Raw genomic sequence first — 21633 nt, 5'->3', positions numbered from 1 at the left:
ACAATCTCAAAGGCACCGCTTCTAGGTCCCCTGCAATGTTAATCTACTATCACTACACTCAGGGAAGCCCAAATATATGGCTTCTTATTAGGTGTTTATAGTTCTTCTGGTCACATGCATTTTACTAATCAGAAGCCATTTTGATCTTGAGCAGTGTTGCCTTATAATACAATGGATACTCTACCTCTATGTAGTTTCCAGCAAAATTTTTCTACCTTTATCCAGTTTCTGGCAAAATATGACATTTATAGGAAAGTGTGTGCCTTAAAAATGGGCAATTAGAGTAGTTCTTCCAAAAATGGGGGAAAGAGAGGGAAGAAGAGAGAAAAAGACAATACTTGAAAAGACAGCTTAACAATGTACTTACCGTCATTAGCTGCACCATCTGCTAGAAATATGTAATAGCTTGTGTTTAGATCAAATCTATTCTTAACTCCAGGAAGGGTAATGTTTCTTCTGAAAGAACACTGCATAACACCATCCGCCAACCTCCAAGCCATATCCTCAAGGGTATCCTACAAACACACACAATGGGTCTTCTCAGCACTTTCCAAAGATTTGCTAAAAATAAGAGATGACCAAAATCCTTCCCTGTTCAGTTTCCGTTCTCTGAGATCATATGTGCATGCTTTGTCTGCAGTATCATTGTTTTTCCACTTCCTCTTTGAAGAGAACAAGAAACATTTTCTCCCAGTTTATTTGTCTTTATCCCATTTGGCAAAAAGAAAAAATATTATTTTTACTTTGAGGCAGAACACCACAATTCCTCTACCTAGGTTAGAAATTTTAGCAGATGTACTAACTCCATCTGGCCATGAGTATACAATCAAAAACATTGAAAAAAACAGTTAACAAGTACTACCCTAGTGGCCAAAATGCAACATACAACTGGGGAGAAGTTCCAAGCCAGCCGTGGGAGTCAACCCCATGGGAAAGCTGTGCACATTTATGTCATTAAGTGATAGCTACTGCTCAGTCAGAGCTTATTTGCTATGTCATTAAGTGATAGCTACTGCTCTTTCAGAGCTCATTTGCTTGTCAATTGCCCTGCAAAAAAGACACTTCTCTACCAGAAATAGCCCACCTTTGACACACATGCCAACAATTGGCACTTAAGACAACTGTCCAAGGCATCTCTGGCCTTCATCAAATGTGCTCCTCTTTCTCACTAGTCAAGAAATTTTGTCACTAACGTCATCCTCTTCTTAGAAACCTGTCCGTAAGCTTTTGAAAGGAAGCTGATGCCCTGACCATCTTAATAAACCATAAAGTACTTCTTTGTAAGATACAATCAAAAGGATGTAAGTGACACAAGCAAGAATTCATCTTTTCCTACAAGAGAAACTTCTGAAGTGTAGAAAAGTTTCTCAGAAATCATTATGAGAGGAGCCCTGCTGGCAGACCCCTGCTCAGGCTAGGTGTAACTGTGGGGGTTGGAGGCAATCTAGCCTCACAGCCACGCCAGTGATAGCCACACAGCTGGAAAGCGGGTCTCCAGGTGGAGGCTACCAGAATTTTCACACCTACCCTGGAGTCCATTACAGGGTGACTTCGCCCCGTTAAATGGGAAGGCAGGATGTACACAGTCTGATCTTCATGAATACACAGATAAGCATCATCATCACCCTGAAAAACAATTGCAAATGAGAAAAAAAGCTCAAAGGAATTTCAGCATTTTATTTTCTCTTTTTAAAAAAGTACCTCAGGAAACCAAATATTATGTGATTGAAAACATAATTTACTGAATCATGAATGATGCTATGAATTCTAGAGAACTGGCTATCTAATTTGCGAGTTGCAAATAATTTTGTTATAATACAAAAGCACTAGAATTTCAGTGTAAAATAATAGATTAAGATAGACATATAACATGTTTATATGTTCATAAACCCATCACTAATCGAACACCACTTTAATATTTTCATGTATATTCATCCAAATCTATTTGTATTATACCTATTTTTCCTTCCCAAATGGAAAAAAATAGAGTTCTGTTACCTTTTTTCAATTAACTTACCATAAACAATATTCCAGACATTTATTTACTAATAAATATCTATATCCTACATATTTTAATGACCAAATACACTGCATTGTACTGGATATTTTTTGGTAACTTCTAAGATGGAAGACATTGTAAAGAAATATTGCTACATAGTGTACATATTCAATAGATTTAATGTTATATAACTGAGGCAAAAATACCTGCACTCAAGGAGGAATTAGTCAGTCTACCTCTTATCTATCCTTTAGTCTCCAAGGATCCTTAACTCTGAAAGTTAGATCTTATTCTTTAAAGTGATAATCAAGCCAGGCACAGTGACTCACACCCATAATTCTAGCACTTTGGGAGGCCAAGGCAGGAGGATTGCTTGAAGCCAGGAGTTTGAGATCAGCCTGGGCAATACGGTGAGACTTCATCCTAGAAAAAAATTTTTAAAAATCAGCCAAGCGGGCCGGGCGCAGTGGCTCACGCCTGTAGTACCAGCACTTTGGGAGGCCGAGGCGGGCAGATCACGAGGTCAGGAGATCGAGACCATCCTGGCTAACATGGTGAAACCCCGTCTCTACTAAAAATACAAAAAATTAGCTGGGCATGGTGGCGAGCGCCTGTAGTCCCAGCTACTCGGGAGGCTGAGGCAGGAGAATGGCGTGAACCCGGGAGGCAGAGCTGGCAGTGAGCCGAGATCGCGCCACTGCACTCTAGCCTGGGGCACAGAGCGAGACTCAGTCTCAAGAAAAAAAAAAATCAGCCAAGCATGGTGATGCATGCCTGTGGTCCCACCTACTCAGAAGGCTAAGGCAGGAGAATCACTTGAGCCCAGGAGGTCAAGTCTGCAGTGTGGCATGATCATGCCACTGCACACCAGCCTGGGCAACTGAGGGAGACCTTGCCTCCAAAAAATAGAAATAAAATAGAATAAAATAAAGTGATAATCAAAAAGCAGACTGTCAATTAATAGGGGAAAAAAGAATGAAAAAGAATACCAAAAAAGAAGCAGACTGTAACTTCAAAGTACATTTAAACAATGGCACAAAGGAATAATCTTGATTTTAAGTTATTATCCGTGGTTTGGTCTTTCACTTGGTTTCTCCATAAACTATCTAACAAGGTTCTTTATGTGCTTTAGTCACCCAATTCCTTAAACAAGATCCAAGACTACCCCGTTATAACAAATCTTGCTATAAATTCCAATATTAGATTCTAATATATTTCTATAGTTTCAGATTCAACTTTATTTTTAAATGTTCCACTTTCAAAAACTCTCAAGGATGTACTCTTAGCAAAGTAATTATGTACTGTTACACATATTACAGTAAAATCAGAATTAGCCCAATTCAAGATAAGAAATTTGGAGCAATCATGACTTAAACCAGGAGTCAACAAACTATGGCCGGCAAATCAAATTCAACCTAAAGTTTGTTTCTATATAGCTCATAGTTTAAGAATGACTTCTACATACTTAAGTGGTGAAAAGAAGAATGTTTCATGACAAATGAAAATAAATCAAACTGAAATTCAATGTCCATGTTTCATTGGAACACAGCCACATTTATTCATGTACATACCATCTATGGCTGCTTTTATACTACAACAGAGTTTAGTAGCTACAACAGAGACCATATTGCCCACAAAATCTAAAATAGTTACTATCTGGTCCTTACAGAAAACATTTTCTGAACCCCGATTTATTTTTTATTTTTTAAAAAAGTAGAGATGGATTCTCGCCCTGTTGCCCAGGCTGGTCTTGAAATCTTGGGCTTAAGCAATCCTCCTGCCTCAGCCTCCCAAAGTGATGAGATTACAGGTGTAAGCCACTATGCTGGGCCTGAACCCTGATTTAAACAATGCATGTTTTCTAGAATATCCATCATGAATGAGACATAGAAATTCTTTTTTTTTGTTTGTTTTGTTTTGTTTTGTTTTTAGTAGAGGACAAATATTTCATTCTTTCTTTTTTTTTTTTCCCCTTAGTATTTATTGATCATTCTTGGGTGTTTCTCGGAGCGGGGGGGATGTGGCAGGGTCATAGGATAATAGTGGAGAGAAGGTCAGCAGATAAACACGTGAACAAAGGTCTCTGGCTTTCCTAGGCAGAGGTCCCTGCGGCCTTCCGCAGTGTTTGTGTCCCTGGGTACTTGAGATTAGGGAGTAGTGATGACTCTTAATGAGCATGCTGCCTTCAAGCATCTGTTTAACACAGCCCTTAATCCATTTAACCCTGAGTTGACACAGCACATGTTTCAGAGAGCACGGGGTTGGGGGTAAGGTTCTAGATTAACAGCATCCCAAGGCAGAAGAATTTTTCTTAGTACAGAACAAAATGGAGTCTCCTATGTCTACTTCTTTCTACACAGACAAAGTAACAATCTGATCTCTTTCTTTTCCCCACATTTCCCCCTTTTCTTTTCGACAAAACCGCCATCGTCATCATAGAAATTCTTTTGTTACATAAAAAATTTTAATACAAATAATGGTTGATTTGAGGCAAACTGAGGATAAGAAGTCAAATAAAATCAATATAAGTAGACCTCCCAAATATTAGAGAAGATGATGGGGATAGACAGCAGGTAACTCTCAGTTCTCACTATTCCAAATGAAGAGTAAGTGAAGGTGCTACTCCAACCTCAGGCTCCAGGCAGTTCTAGAAACCTCAAGTTTGAAAGCATAAAAGTACACCATATAAGAACTTCCACCAAATCCCTGGGTTGTACTGAAGCTCTCTCCCCAGTTTGCCCCTCTCAAGTCAAGCATTTAGAGAGCATCCTATGAGAAAAAATTAAGCTGGACATTGTGGGAGAAACAAAGATGACTTTATTATAAGAATATGGCTCTTATAACCTGAAGCTATATTGTTTTGAGGCAGACAGATAGGTAAAGTGACACGAAAAGACAAATTATGTATGGCCAGAGAATTGAAAATGGCTTATCAGAAAAGACAGTAATTAAGCAGATCTTAGAAGATAAAACATATTTATAGGAGGACAAGGTAAAGATGAGATTAAAAGAAACGTTTTCCAAGTTGAAGAACTTCTAGGACCAATGATATAGAAATATGAAAATTTTAAGAAACAGGTAGCTTTGCTAGCTAAAATATATAAAGGATAAAAAGAGACCTCTAAGGCTGAAAATTCCAGAAGTATTCCCAAAGTAGTGAGCACCATGCTTTAAGAAAAGAACAGTTTTTCTATAATTACTATATAATTCTATAATTACAATAATTACTAAAGTTTTGCCAAAGGTTTGGAGGGATATTTTTGAGACAATTTTTTTTTTTTTTTTTGAGACAGGATCTTGTTCTGTCACCTAGGCTGGAATGCAGTGGTGCAAATACAGCTCACTGCAGCTTTGACCTCCTGGGATTAAGTGATCCTCCCACCTCAGCCTCCCAAGTATCTGGAAGCACAGCTGCATGCCACTACGCCCAGCTAATTTTTTATGAATTTTTTGTAGAGATGAGGGTCTCACCATGTGTGCCCAGGCTCATCTTGAATTCCTGGGCTCAAGCAATCCTCCCACCACAGACTCCCAAAGTGCTGGGATTACAGGCATGAGCCACCACGCCCAGCCAAGACGATCTTAAATGTGGCTTGGGGAGAAAATTCCAATGGCTGTGTGAAGGATGAAATGGAAGAGGAAATCATGGAAGCAAGAGGACTAATGAAGGGTTACTACAGCAGTCCAGGAAGCAGATAGTAAAACTACAAGCCAAGTCAGAGATAGTGACAATGCAACAAAGAGAATGAAAGAGGTATGTCAAAGAATAGAATCAGAAGTACCTGGAGATCAGTAGCAGTGAACATATTAGCACCCAAATCTTGATTTCTAGATCTATTTCTACTAAAAGGAAATAAAGCTCTTTTGAGAAATGATGGAATGCATGAAAGTATGAATGGAGAACATCTTGTTACACCAGAAACAAAGACATGCTCAAAAGTGGTGGAGACACATCAAAAGGGCACAGAAGCCTGCTTGAAAGGGCTCCCATTGGCCGCATTTGGGTCAATACGACCCTCTAAAAGAATGAATGATGGTAATAAACTACAACACAATGGACAAAAGAAACCCATTAGTCCATAGTGTTACTATAAAAGGCAAGGGCAAGTGCAGAGAAAAGAAAACTCGTATTTTCATAAGAATGCCAGCTAATAAGTAAGTTAGAAGATCACCATTTTGCAACCACAAATGTAACAACTGATTCATAGGAGAAACATCAATAAATGCAAAAACCTAGTTACAGGCTATTGGGGAACAGATTATTCATACAGATTCAAAGTATCATCCCATGTATTTCTTATTACAAAAAGAAAATAGACTTCATGATGCAGAAATCCGACAGACACCAGTGATCAAACATAGTATCATCAATAATAGAACAATTGGACATTATGAAACTTTTGAAATAATGCACTGATGTGGAAATAATATCCCTTATGTAGCATTTGTGCCAAAAAGTCTTAACATAAATCTATTATATAAATTGTAGAATATTCTACAAATAACTGGCCTGAATTTAATTTATAAAAAAGAAAAAGGATTAAGTAACTGTTCTAAAGTAAAGGAGATCCAAGAGATATAACAACTAAATGCCCTGAGTAATAACTGATTGGATCCTGAATAAGAAATATTTTTTAAAAACAACAGACTTTATTGGGACAACTGGGAAAACTGGAATACAGATTGTCTGTTACATAAAATTAATGTTAAATTTTCTTAATGTGATAAAAATATTGTGGTAATTATATGAGAATGTCCATGTTCTTAGAAGACACATTTTGAAAACCTTAGAGATGAAATGTCATGATTATCTATAATTTTCTTTCAAATGATTCAAGAAAAAAATATGTATTTATATACACCACATAAATCAACTGAGGTAGATAGATAAAGTGGCAAATCTAGGTGAAGGGTTTATGGGTGTTCACTGTACTATCTTTTTAACTTTTACTGAGGTTTAAAACTTTTCAAAACAAAAAATTGGAAATGGCAGAAGGAAGGACCTGAAAGATGGATGAAAGGAAGGAATCCAAGTCAAAACCAACATTTCTCTGAATACCAAAAAAGATGCTGGCAGCAGTAAATGATGTGTTTATAAATTGCCTAGGACAATACCCAACAAGAAACAAGCCATCAACAATGGTAGCTGCTTTCCTAACATTGCTGATCACCAAGAATGGGGAAGACAAGGAGACATCAGGAGGCATAATAAAAAGTTCAGTCTTTTAGATGTTGCTTTGTGCTGTCCAGGAACACATATCTGGACGAGACCAGCCTGCAGCTGGAAATCACAGTCTGGAGTCCAAGGGAGTTCAGGATTGGGGACATCCTGGAATTGGGGCATGGAGAGATCATGTATGGAGTAAGATGATACAGCGCAGTGGAAGGAGAAAGAAGGAAGCTAATAATGCACATACTTGATAGACTTTACATTATTGAACAAAATATCTCAAATAGGAAAGAGGTATGTACAGTATATCTTCACTTAAACTCATAGGTAAGTTCTTGAAAATTGTGACTTTAAGCAAAACAACATACAACATGGCCAATATTTTTTCCTCATCAATGTCATAACAAAATGATATTGAAGGAAATGATATTATTCAAGGACTGCTGTATGTAGCCTCCCTTAAAGTCAGAGGCTCCAAGAACCTACTGACGACATGAAGTGGGGACTTACCGTACTTGGAAATTCAGTTAAAATTCACACATTAGCAAGTCATTATTATCAGAAATAGGGTAAATTACACATTTTGATTTTAGTGATGAGGTCTAACGTACCAAAATAATTGCTAACATTAATTTACAAGCCAAATTGAAAACGGGGTATAACTTAGGTTATCGAATGAGTGTGACATCAGATACCTTCAGTATTTAAATTTACACTATACACTCCAAAGAAATAGCAGGTCACAAAAATACCCGAGAGTTTTAAAAGTAATAACCAAAAATAGAAATAACCACTTAAAAATATATTTTGAGGATGATTCATTTCCCCCAAGTTAGGCAAACAGGTGTACAGATTATTTTAATCATTAAACAGGATTGCTCTGTAAATCAACTGCACCTGCGTAATTAAGTCTTTTTTGTAAACATTTTTGATGAGTACTATACTGGAAACAGATAAGATTTCTAAGTAAGATAAATATATCTTGAATTAGAGATAAATGCTTTTGTGCCATCAATGCCTACAATTTAGAACAGAATACCTGACCTACCTGTGGGCTACTCATTACCATACTGAATGCAGTAATAGTCTTTCCCTCTTGCTTACAGGTTTCATGTAACCAGTAAAAGGAAATGTATCCGTATACTATAGCATGAATCTTGGCTATAAAGTGACTGGAATAAGTTGGGTGTTTTTTTTTTTTTTTTTAAGTGACTAGAGCATATGTCTAAATAAGTGTTGTAACTCAGAGATGAACCTTAATGAAACTATACATTCATTCAACAGGTTAATCCTTTTTGGACTCATTTTCAGAATTTCCTTTCTAGCCAGTTTAATCACATTCACATGACAGCAGCACTACCACCACCTATCATTATTGCTTTATAGTCACATTTTATTTTCAACTCGACCTCATTCACCTTATACACTAAATGTAGTTCATTTTTGCCAACACTAAGAATATCCAAAAGAATATGCTACAGGTCTGATGGCAATCACAAAAGGAAGTGGGGAAAATGTTTTGAACAATCAGCGCATCAGCCGAGCAAGTATAAAATTTCCTATACAAGCAACTTGGAAGGGGAAGGACTCATTATTTCTTATATATTATTTTTTTAAGTACATGGTATCTTTTGTATCTCATCAATTTAAGGTATATCTTTTGTTTAATGAAAGAAGATCGAAGTGCATTCTAGAGGTGTCTAGTGAAATATGTAGGTCATATATACATACTGAAATGGTATCCTACTAAAGAAAGTTAGTTACATCCAGCGTCTTACAATACTTGCAAACACTGCTCCAGGACCAATGTGATCAAGTGCATTTTCAGGACGAGCATTAGTTTTTCTATTACAGCCATGTCAGAGTTCCTTTTCTTTTTCTGAAATATGATTCCCTAAAGAAGTGGTGTTAAGTTTAAATCCTGGTAAGAAGAAAACTCTCAAGACAAGACCCCTTGCCTGTGCTAATAAGGGCCTTTCTCCATTTCTGGTCATCCCTATGCCCCAAGGCCCACTCTGCTTGAACAGGACTTATACACGTCCTGGCCACAATACTCTTCCTGCTCCCTAGGAAAGCGAGGTGCTTATGCAGGCCTCTGCTCTTCCACACCACAGCACAAGGCTGCCACCTACAGAATCATTTAATCCATTTCAGCACTACCCAGGGTGAGTGAGAATCGGCTTAAAATAAATGCTGCCTTCTGCTGATTTGACAAAGGAGCCTATTGTGATACATGCTGCCTGGATATACAAGTTTAATTCTCTGTTTAGGAAATGCACTGATGACTACTAAAATAGGACAAAAGAGCAGGAACACATGCTTTAGTTCTGGCCACTTGAATAAACAATTCTGGTTTGAAAAGCATTACAAAAAACATGACATTTTATGCAGAACAACTTTTCTTAACCGTATTTCCTGCTTTATCGCAAAGAGATAGACAGACATAAAATGGCAAATACACTGGAAATAAAATGATCTTCCTAACTTTCCTTAGGACAGCCTGTTCTTGGAAGTAATTGCCCAACTGTTAAAATCATACAGAACTCAAAGCCATTTAACTTAGAATCTGTTCTAAGTTAGTTTCTCCTGTATGATCATTTGACCCTGGAACAAACAGTTTCAGTGATTCTCCTTTGGGTTTTTTGTTTGTTTGTTTTTTGGGGGTTTTTTTAGATGGAGTCTCACTCTGTCGCCCAGGCTGGAGTGCAGTGGCACAATCTTGGCTCACTGCAACCTCCGCCTCCCAGGTTCAAGTGATTCTCCTGCCTCAGCCTCCCGTACAGCTGGGATTACAGGCGCCCGCCACAACGCTAGGCTAATTTTTGTATTTTTAGTAGAGGTGGGGTTTCACCATCTCGGCCAGGCTGGTCTTGAACTCCCGACCTCGTGATCCACCTGCCTTGGCCTCCCAAAGTGCTGGGATTACAGGCATGAGCCACCATGCCCAGCCATGATTCTCCTTTTGTTACCACTTATGTAAGTGAGAGGTACCAACCATCCATTGGTCATGAGATAATGCAAAGGATAAATAGCCTTTACTGGGGCCACTCATTTCAACCACCACCGATTGGTCATCTCTTGTGAAGGACAAGAAGACACAGGAAGCTTCCTTCTCTGGGTCACAGTTCAAAGGACTCCTAATACAGAACTTCTTGTTCCCACAGTCTGAGGCACTGAACTAGAAAAATGACAGAGGAAAAAAAAATCTTAATTATCAAACAAGCAGTTCATTGGCAATGACAGAAGAATAACTACCTTCAAGTACGGGTAGCTCCCAAATTAATGAGAATACCTTTACATAATAAGCATTCAAATAAGGAAACAAAAGACACATCCCAAATTAAAAATGATCGGAGCAGTAGTTAGGTTATGAACTTTTAAACTTAATTAATTTTAATTAAAATTTGGAAAACATACACTTGTTGGGCTGTAATTGTGCAAGAGTATTAAAGCTCCTGTAATACACAAAACATTTCACATTAAGTATGTTTTGAAGCAAAGTTTCTGATAAGTTTTGAGAAATTTTTGAGGTAATATTTCAGTCCCTAAGACTTAAATGACACTAACATTCCTGCCTAAAGGGTATCCTCTAGTTCTCAGAGATGAAGTTTTAAAAAGCAAACAAATAAATTCTTAGCAAGCTATTAAATTTAGGTTGTGGATTCTGCTTCTAGAATTCAGATTCAAATTTCATACTAAAATGATATAAGAAAAAAATGGTTGCCCCAATTTACCAGCATTCCAAATAACCGTAGTGATTTATTGGCAGGAGAAATAAGCAACAATCGGATGACTTAATCCAGAGCTTCTTGATAAGGAATATAAGACGAAGAGTCTTAGAAAAAAAAAATCAGCTGTATAATCTGATAAATGAGCAGACTTTGTTCGAATGCTGTGACAGTAAATTTCAGAAGAGAGCTAAACATTATGTAACTACAGTTCATGGAAATGTAAAGACAGATCATACTAGGGTGAAGAGAACAAGCCACTGGGGAACTAAGAAACTTGGACTTGGGTCTCTGCTCATCCCTTCCCTACATCATGTTTGCCAAAGGACTTGTTCTCTCAGGGTCCCTGAACCTTCAACTACACAACAAGAAAACTGTAAGACATAGACCCTGAGGTATCTTCGAGCTCTAAAAATGCTATAAACCTTTGACTGAATGAACCTCCCTATAATTAGAGATTATAAACATGGCACAAAGACACAATAAAAGTTCCAACAAGAGCCTTTGACTGAATATACGGAAACACAACAATATTGTCAACAGATTCCTACTGGGAAGCTCAGGTCCAAATTGACTGTGTATTTCCCTAAAGCAGCTTTTAATTAAATAAGGATTAAGCCTAAACTGAGAGCTAGTACAAATAACAGATCTAATTGTATGGTCACACAAAAGTGCAACAATCATAATAATGTAATCAAATATAGTGCCCATATGCTATAAGATGTTGAAGAGAAGAAAAACAAAATAAGGAGCAAAGAGCATTACTTTGTCTTCTCTATGTGAATAAAAAGGTACAAAAGGATAATAAAAAGAAAGAAAAAGAAGAGGAACTAATGTTTACTGAATATCTATTAAATGCAAGACACAGTTATAGAAAACTTACATTCATTATTTTAATTCTTACAGTGATACTAAGAGCTAAATATTATTACATCTCTTTCTATAGGTGAGGAAACTGAGACTGAAAATTAAGTAATTTGCCCAAAGACACATGAAAATTAGGCAAGTCAGTATTTAGGCCCACGTTTGTTCTTTCAACTGAAACAACCTTTTGCAACACGTTTTTTTTTATTTTATCCACTTCTGAATTAAGAAGTCTAACTTATCAGAATTTCCTGCAGTAAAACCCTTCTTCCTAATGTTTCTAATATGCATAACACTTTCCAAGATATGTCTTGTCAATCATAAATCTTTTGAATCAGAGGGCCTAGATGAAATTCTAACTGATGAATTTACAGGAGATTTTCTATTGTTCAGCATATACAATTCCCTAGGACTCTTTGACCTTAATGAAATGAGATCTAAGAGTTATATCACCACTTCAAGAATCTCCTCCAAATCTTGTCTAAATTTAACTTAAGCTCTTCGTTTGATATCTGGCTGTGTTTAAAAGAAAGAAAAAAAAAACTATTGATTCATCAGATTTACTTTCAAATGAAAACATATCCACTACCAGTAGAGACTACAGGTGAATGTCATGACCACACCTTGAACACGTAGGGTCTGGCATTCCCTTCATTCTAACCTGTAAGTCATAAGGTTGCAATGAAGGCTTCCTTCAGATTCCTACAGAGGACCCCAAAACGTGCTACCACTACCCAGCACAGTTACTTCTCTATGCACTTTGTCACACAAAGTACACAGAACCACAATTTCCAACCACAGATTTACCTCTTTGCTCACATACAGAAAACTAAGTACAGCACTTTACTCGTCTGTAATGTCTTATTTTGTTTACCTTCTCTTCTGCATTTTATAATATATGGACATTATATTTGGCCACATATTATTTAGATTACATTTAATGAAGCTATAAAAAGGTTACTTAAGCTGGGCACAGTGGCTCACACCTGTAATCCCAAGCACTTTGTGACTCCAAGGCAGGAGGATCACTTGAGCTCAGGAGTTCGAGACCGGCCTGCACAACATGGTGAAATCCCATCTCTACAGAGAAAATAAAATTGTTACTTACTGGTTTGGTTAAGTGGGAAACTGGAGGCAACGTTGGCAAAGGTACTATTGTAGCTTTAGGTGTTGTAAAAGGAAATGCATTTGGTTGTGAAATTATAGGACCAGGAATCTTCACCCAGTAGATTTTGTACTTCTCAACAACTGTGACTCTGAAATGCAATACCAGTGAGATTAGAACCCTAATTGTGTCCTGTCACAATCAGATCAAAACGTTAAAGGAAAAAAAAAAGAGAGAGAGACACTTAACTAGAAAAACATGACTTACTACCTAATAGGACTATTAATTTTGTCTGAGGCAAATCTCTAACCACTCTCTCCCACCCCATCACTTGATGAATTTTTATTGCTTTCTCTCCCTCTGTCCCTCTTTTCTTATTTGTCTGTTTTGGGGGCATATTCACAATAGCCATGATGTCAGACCCAGGGACAAAACTGCACAGATTTCTACTTCCTGGCATATGAAGAACATACTAGTCATTTCAGAGTGCAGTATTCAATTCTTCCAAAGGGCGTGTGTAGCAAGCAACTACAGCAAGAAGCTATAATAGAGGCTGCATCAGTAACCATCAGCTTTCACTGGGGTCACACCCCCTTTTTCACATTCCATCTAACATACCAGTGCAGAGTTGTGTTAATGTGTGTTGGGGACCCACGCACAAAGTGAAGAAAACAGACATGTCAGGATAGCAATCCTCCCCTTAAAATATATGTCCACATCACCCCTCAGGAATCATTAGATGGCATTATAACGTTCCATTTCCCCTTGTATTAGGATAAGGAAGAAGTTCTGTTTTAATTCTACTGAGTTTCATAATTTGAGAGGCATGCAGTCTTTTCTGAGAGTCTAATCTGCACGTTGTAACACTGCAAAAGAGTAAGAGTCATCCAAATTTCAAGACTTTCATTTGTATTCTCATGCTAATACAGGAGCAAGTCTAAAATTAGTATTATATAACATAAAGGCTCCAGTATTAATTGATAGCTCTTATTAGGATTAAGGCAGTAGAAGACTTCATTCACTCAACAAATGTCTATTAAGTGCCTATTTGGCGATAGGTCCTGCACTAGGTGATAAGTATACACTGGTAAGAAGCAAAACAAACTCCTGCATCAGGAAGGTGGTGTTATTACTATACCAAAGCTCTCCTACATGCGTGAACATCTAATAGGTACAGAAAATGATACAGACTAATTATGGTTTCAATTATGCTAGTAGTTACAGAGTTGTAAACTTTTTTTTCCTTTTTTTAGAGATGGGGTTTCACCATGTTGCCCAGGCCAGTCTCAAAATCCTGGGCTCAAGTGATCCACCACCTTGGCATCCCAAAGTGCTGGGATTACAGGCATGAGCCACCATGCCTGGCCCAGAATTGTAAACTCTTATACTCACAGAAACTGTGTATGATTTGGAGCACTGCTTGGAGCATTCCAGTAGACTTTAATTTCTGTTTTTTTAGATGCACTTCTGTGACTCACTGCTGATCCCTGAAATAAAAGGGAAAAGAGCTACCATTCAGTCACTCAATAGCTCAGCATGGCTGGAACTTCTATCATTTTGCAAAGTAATTTATCATTGCATGACGTTAGCATTCTGGTGAAGACTATTTTATTTAGAAGAAGGACTCAGGCACTCCATAAATGAAATGTTGATTGGTTGAGAACATATTAGCAGCTGGCTCTGTGAATAAATGAGAGTCCACAGAAATCTAAGAACTGAAGAGAGCTGTGAAAACTGGGTATGTTAACACTAGATAGAGCTTGCTCATTGTTTCATGTACATTATAAATTTATATCTCTTCCATTAATAGATACAAATAGAATGCAGAAGATTCTTTGAAAAACTTCCTGCCTTCAAATATGTAGCATGATATTTTAGTAATTCCTTTCTCTAGAACAATCTTGTTTCCCACTTTCATGCACGTGGCCAACTCCTACTCATTCTTTGAGGCCTTACTTGAAGATCACCTCCTCTAAGAAACTCTTTCCCAATTCCTTCCAGGCTGTGTGTGGCTCCCTCTGCTATGCTTCCCACTCACTGTGTATGCTTCTAACCAAAGTTATCACACTGTTCTACTTATGTGTTCATAGATGTGCTTATATGTAAAGTAAGGAGTTCTTCAAGGAGCAAGAGTAAGTCCTGCCCATCACCTATCCCTCCCATTCAGGACCATTTTTGGTGTAAAAATAAATGGATGAATGAATAAATAAATGAAAAAAAAATTAGACTCGTGTCATACTCTAGATCTCTGTCTTCAATATTAAAACTCTTCAAAAATTAATATAATAAGAGCCAATATTCATATAAAACATCACAAGCTATAAATTCTTCAAACTATTCTATCTTTTATAGGGTGCTGATGTGTAAAAATATATTGCAAGTAAAATTAAGGAAAAAGTCTGATTGTTGTGAATCCATTTAGATGTTTACAATACATGGTTAATGTCATCATTTACCTTGCAACCACCACCTTATAGTGAAAAGACCCCCAAAAAAACTGACAGAGAGCTATTTCAAACTACAGTTGACCCTTGAACAATACAGGCTTGAAGTGCATAGGTCCACTTATATGCAGATTTTTTTCCATAAATGTAGTAGAAAAGCATTTGGAGGTTTTCAACAATTTGAAAAAACTCAGACAAACTGCATAGGCTAGAAATATTGAAAAAATTAAAAAGTTAGGTATGTCTTAAATGCACAAAATATGTAGGTATTAGTCTATTTTATCATTTACTACCATAAAATATGCACATACCTATTACAAAAAGTTAAAATTTATCAAAACATACATACACAAACAGACCGCACATGTGCCATTCACAGAGACATATAAACAAATGTAAAAATGCAGTATTAAATCATAACTGCATAAAATTAACTGTAGTTGGGACTACAAGCACATGCCACCACACCCAGCTAATTTTTGTATTATTTTGTAGAGACGGGGTTTCACCATGTTCCCAGTCTGGTCTCAAACTCCTGAGCTCAAGCAATCCACCAGCCTCTGCCTCCCAAAGTACTGGGATTAGAGGGATGAGCCACTGCACCCAGCTTTTATGGTGTTTTGTGCCCTACTGTAAACCCTGAATAACACCATGGGGCCATACGAAGTGCCACTAGTGATGCGGTAAGTGTTCCTAAGAAGCAGAGAAAATTCATGACATTACAAGAAAAAGTTGAATTGCTGGATATGTACTGTAGATTAAGGTCTGCTGCTGCAGTTGCCCACCATATCAAGACAAATGAATCCCCGGTATAAGAACCACTGTAAAAAAAAAAAATTAAAAAAAAAAAAGAAGAAAAAAGAAAAGAAAATTCGTGAAGCTGTCACTGCAGCTATGCCAACAGATGCAAAAACCTCACACTTTTTGTGAAAGACCTTTTCATCTCATATCGGAAATGCAGCTTTTAGGCAGGTGTAAGAATTGCTATAAGAAAGGGATACTTGTAGAATAATATTATTCAAGAAAAAGCAAAGTCATTATATGACAACTTAAAGCAAATGGAAGGTGAAGGGTCTAAAGCTGGAGAATTTAATGCCAGCAAGGATAGTTTGACAATTTTAGAAAAAAAGTTTGGCTTTTAAAATGTCAAGATAACAAGAGAAGCAGCTTCTATTGACCAAGAGGCAGCAGGCAAGTTCCCAGGCATCATTAAGAAAATCATTGATCGGATCACGAGGTCAGGAGATCGAGACCATCTTGGCTAACACGGTGAAACCACGTTTCTACTAAAAATACAAAAAATTAGCCGGGCGTGTTGGCGGGCGCCTGTAGTCCCAGCTACTCAGGAGGCTGAGGCAGGAGAATGGCGTGAACCCAGGAGGCGGAGCTTGCAGTGAGCTGAGATCGGGCCACTGCACTCCAACCTGGGGGACACAGCGAGACTCCGTCTCAAAAAAAAAAAATAAAGAAAGAAAATCATTGATGATACCATCCCGGCTAACACGGTGAAACCCCATCTCTCCTAAAAATACAAAAAAAAGGCTGGGCGCAGTGGCTCATGCCTGTAATCCCAGCACTTTTGAGAGGCCGAGGCGGGCGGATCACCTGAGGTCGGGAGTTCAAGACCAGCCTGACCAACATGGAGAAACTCCATCTCTACTAAAAATACAAAATTAGCCGGGCGTGGTGGCACATGCCTGTAATCCCAGCTACTCAGGAGGCTGAGGCAGGATAATCGCTTGAACCCAGTAGGCGGAGGTTGCAGTGAGCCAAGATCCCGCCATTGCACTACAGCCTGGGCAACAAGAGTGAAACTCCGTCCAAAAATAATAATAATAATAATACAAAAAATTAGCCGGGCGTTGTGGTGGGCGCCTGTAGTCCCAGCAACTCGGGAGGCTGAGGCAGGAGAATGGCGTGAACCCGGGAGGCGGAGCTTGCAGTGAGCCGAGATCACGCCACTGCACTGCAGCCTGGGCGACAGAGGGAGACTCCGTCTCAAAAAAAAAAAAGAAAGAAAGAAAAGAAAATCATTGAGGAGAAAGTGTATCTGCCTGAACAGGTTTTTAATGCAGACAAAAGTGCCCAATTTTGGAAATAAATGCCACAAAGGCACTTATTAGTAAAGAAGAGAAGCAAGCACCAGGATTTAAGGCAAGCAAGAGCAGGCTATCTCTACTGTTTTGTGCAAATGCAGTCAGTTAATGATCAGGACTGCTCTTACCTATAAAGCTGCTAGCTGCTAATCCCCGATCCTTGAAGGGAAAAGATAAACATCAGCTGCCAGTGTTTGGGTTGTAACTACAAGAAGTCCTGGACAATAAGAAACCTTTGTCTGGATTGGCTCCATGGACATTTTACCTCTGAAGACAAGAAGCACCTTGCCAGTAAAAGACTGCCTTTTAAAGGTTCTTTTAAAGGCACGGTGGGTCATGCATGTAATCCCGGTGCTTTGGGAGGCCGAGGCGGGCAGATCACTTGAGGTCAGGAGTTCGAGACCAGCCTGGCCAACATGATGAAACCCCATTTCTACTAAAAATACAAAAATTAGCTATGCATGGTGGTGGGCGCCTATAATCCCAGCTACTCAGGAGGCTGAGGCAGGAGAATCACTTGAACCCAGGAGGCAAAGGCTGCAGTGAGCTGAGATCGCACCACTGCACTCCAGCCTGGATGACAGGGCGAGACTCTGTCTCTAAATAAATACATAAATAAATGTTCTATTGATATTTGATATAGTTTGCATATTTGTCCCCATCCAACTCTCAAGTTAAATTGCAATCCCCAATGTTGGAGGTGGGAACTGGTGGGAGGTGTTTGGGTCAGGAGAGCAGATTCCTCATGGCTTGGTGCTATTCCTCGAGATAGTGAGCAAGATCTTGTTGTTGTAAAATGTGGCACCTCCCCCCACCACCAACTCTCTCTCTTGCTGTTGCTTTCACCATGTGAAGTGCCTGCTCCTGCTTCAGCTCCTGCCATGAGTAAAAGGCCATGAGGCCTCCCTAAGCCCTACCCAGAAGCTGAGCAGATGCCAGTGCCATGCTTGTACAGCCTGCAGAACAGTGAGCCAATTAAGCCTCTTTCCTTATTAAATTACCTGGTCTTAGGTACTTCTTTTAGCAACACAGGAACAGCCTAATACAATATTAGACAATGCCCCTGCTACCCAGAACCCCATGAGCTCAACACCAAAGCCACTGAAGTCGCCTCCTTGCCTCCAAATACAATGTCTCTAACTCAGTCTCTAGCTCAGGAAGTCTTAAGGACATGTAAGGCTCTTTACACACAATACTCGATGGAAAGGATTGTCAACGCTGTGGAAGAGAACTCTGATAGAACATCATGAAAGTCTGGAAGGATTACCATTGAAGATACTATTGTTGTTTTGGAAAAAGCCAAGACAGCCATCAAGCCCAAAACAATAAATTCCTGCTGAAGAAACACTGCATCTAGATGTTGTGCATGACTTTTAAAGATTTACAGAGCCAATCAAGGAATCATAAAAGAGACTGTGGATATGGCAAAAAAAAAAAAAAAAAGGTGGGCGACGAAGGGTTTCAAGATATGAATCTTCAAGAAATTCAAGAGCTAATAGACACCACAACAGAAGAATTAACAGAAGACAACTTGATGGTGAGTGTTTCCAAACCAGTGCCAGATGACGATGAGGACTATGGAGAAGAAGCAGTCCCAGAAAACAAACTGACATTAGACAACCTGGCAGAAGGGTTCCAATTATTCAACACTGCTTTTGCCTTCTACGACATGGACCCTCCAATGATATAGCACTGAAACTAAAGCAAAGCAGGGAAGAATTGGCACCATATAGAAACATTTTAAGCAAACAAAAAAACAAAAAAGTCAGACAGAAATTACAATGTATTTCTATAAAGTTACACTAGTGTGGTGCCTCTCCTGCCTCCCCTTCCACCTCCTCCACCCACCCCAAGACAGCAAGACCAGCCACTCCTCTTCCTTCTCCTCTCCAGCCCATTCAACATGAAGGCAATGGGAATAAAGACCTTTATGATAATCTACTTCTATTTAATGAATAGTAAATATATTTTCTCTTATTTTCTTAATAAGATTTTTCTCTTGTCTAGCTTACTTTATTGTAAGAATACAGTGTATAACGCATATAAATACAAAATATGTGTTAATCAACTATTTGTTATCAGTAAGGCTTCTGGTCAACAATAGGCTATTTGTAGTTAAGTGTGGGGGGAGTCAAAAGTTCTACACAGATTTCCAATTTCCCCAGGGGTGGGGTCGGCACCTGTAACCTCCACATTGTTCAAGGATCAACTCTAAACACAAACCTGTATATCTTCACAGGTCAAAAGTTGTGACACTTCACTGTCAATCAATGTGAAGGAGCCAATAGGAGGGCCATTCAGATCCTCAGCATTACGCGCTTCTAGGAGAAAGCCTTTAAATGGATGCCCTGACAAAGTAACTGAGAAAAAGACAAAAGGGTTGGTTAAAAAGTTTAGTAATATCAAAAAAAAAAAAAAGTTTAGAGGTCGTACATTACAATTACAATGAGGTCTACATATGCAAAAGTACTCCTGGAGAGAAAAGAGTCATCCTATAGGCAAAGAAGCTCTAAACTGTGTTCCATAAGATATTCACTCTGTGAGATATTAATAGCCATTCCGCAAAGAGAAAAGAAAAATAGGTGATGGTCCAGGGGCAGTCCATAAGGCTAAGTTAGTTTGGAAAATGCTAGATGATACCAATTGGGTACTATGTTTATCACCTGAGTGATGAAATAATCTGTACACCAAACCCTCGTGACATGGAATTTACCTATAAACAAACCTGCACATGTACCCCTGAACCCAAAATAAAAGTTTTTTAAAAAAAAAGTTTACTTGACCTCATTAGAGGAAAAAACATGAGGTGTTTTCTTTTGAATTCCAGTATTTAACACAGTGTCTGGCTCACAGTGACACTCAATAAATTCTTACTGAATTTAAAAAAAAGAAAAACACTAGATGAAAGTAAATACTTGTTTCTTTACTGCAAATTTCTTAGGGTATTTAATATCCTACTGTACAGTGTGAACTCTAAGGTTATATTACGTACCACACAGAATATTCCAAACTTATTTTTCTATTTACTTTCTAAGTAACAGAGTACCTGTTAACATTTTGCATTTCTAGAGTTGCAAAAAATAAAGTTTGCAAAATGCTGTGATAGATTTATCTTTAATAATCAGCCTACATTTTACCAGAGAAATTAGAGAATGATTCTTAAAATCATGTGATGTCAAGAAGGACAAGGGTTTATTATATTTTAAACAAGATAAAATAAACTTTATTTTTCTCTTCTCTTGAAGTGATAGCACAATTAATAAAAATAGTAAATAAGGATAAAAACTTATTTTAAAGCCTGTTCTGGATGGGGAATACACAGACTATTTAAGTAATATAGTCATCTGGAACCAAAAACAAGAAGTATGATAGTATCTTACAAAAGAAAACAGATTTAAATGAAATCGTCTAAATCAAATAATAATAAAGATTCAATAAACAGTAAAAGAGTGAAATCCAAAATGTAAACAGTTAATCCCAGCACGGTACCTTCAATCTGATCTCCTGGTCTGAATGTCATCTGACTCACATAAATGTCATGAACAGGAACAGACTGTGGACTATGACCATGTTCAGGAATCATTCCATGGCATGACTGTGTTACTTTTCCATTGGGATAATTAGTCACATAACTAATGTGCAACAGAAGTATGCAGGTACCAAGAGTAAATCCAGAAACTGCCATCTCAAAAAGAAGGGTAAAAGCGCATTATTGTCATATATAATTAAAGTAAAATATAAAAGCTTTTACACAACGGGACTATAATTCTAGGTAACTACTTGCTTTCTGTGTTCGGCAAACCATATTCTCAACATACCTGATAAAAAGAATGTGATATGTGAAGTTTCACCTGAATTTCAATCTCAGCTCTACAAATTACTGTGAGACTTTGGGCAAATCATTTAATCCTCCACTTCCTTACCTGAAAAATAAGGAAACAAAGACCCTCTTTTCAATGTTGTTTTTTTTCTCTTGAGACAGAGATCTCGCTCTGTTGCCCAAGCTGGAGTGCAATGGCACGATCTCGGCTCACTGCAACCTCTGCCTCCCAGGTTCAAGTGATTCTCCTGCCTCAGCTTCCCCAGTAGCTGGGAATACAGGCATGCGTCACCACACCTGGCTAATTTTTGTATTTTGGTAGAGACAGAGTTACACCAGGCTGGTCTTGAACTCCTGACCTTAGGTGATCCACCCACCTTGGCCTCCCAAAGTTCTAGGATTACAGG

The 21633-nt window shown here is 38.2% G+C and overlaps 1 protein-coding gene across 1 annotated transcript in view; it reads right to left on the bottom strand.

Moving 5' to 3' along the window:
* The window catches only part of FRRS1 (ferric chelate reductase 1), a 47272-nt gene extending 25950 nt beyond the window's left edge, over nt 1–21322 (bottom strand). Inside the window, exons 1-8 of the mRNA XM_032155283.2 lie at nt 21225–21322; nt 20896–21091; nt 19630–19766; nt 14259–14353; nt 12870–13017; nt 10165–10347; nt 1528–1626; nt 368–515 (exon numbers count right to left, since the gene is read on the bottom strand). Coding sequence (XP_032011174.1) covers nt 368–515; nt 1528–1626; nt 10165–10347; nt 12870–13017; nt 14259–14353; nt 19630–19766; nt 20896–21091 — 1006 coding nt within the window. The 5' untranslated portion in view covers nt 21225–21322. The remainder of the gene's footprint in view (nt 1–367; nt 516–1527; nt 1627–10164; nt 10348–12869; nt 13018–14258; nt 14354–19629; nt 19767–20895; nt 21092–21224) is intronic.
* Nucleotides 21323–21633: the final 311 nt, after the last annotated feature.

This window comes from Hylobates moloch, unplaced genomic scaffold (assembly GCF_009828535.3).
Source record: "Hylobates moloch isolate HMO894 unplaced genomic scaffold, HMol_V3 SCAFFOLD_5, whole genome shotgun sequence".
Taxonomy (NCBI): domain Eukaryota; kingdom Metazoa; phylum Chordata; class Mammalia; order Primates; family Hylobatidae; genus Hylobates; species Hylobates moloch.
The sequence above is the reverse complement of the archived record's forward strand: the minus strand, read 5'-3'. Positions and strand labels throughout refer to the sequence as shown.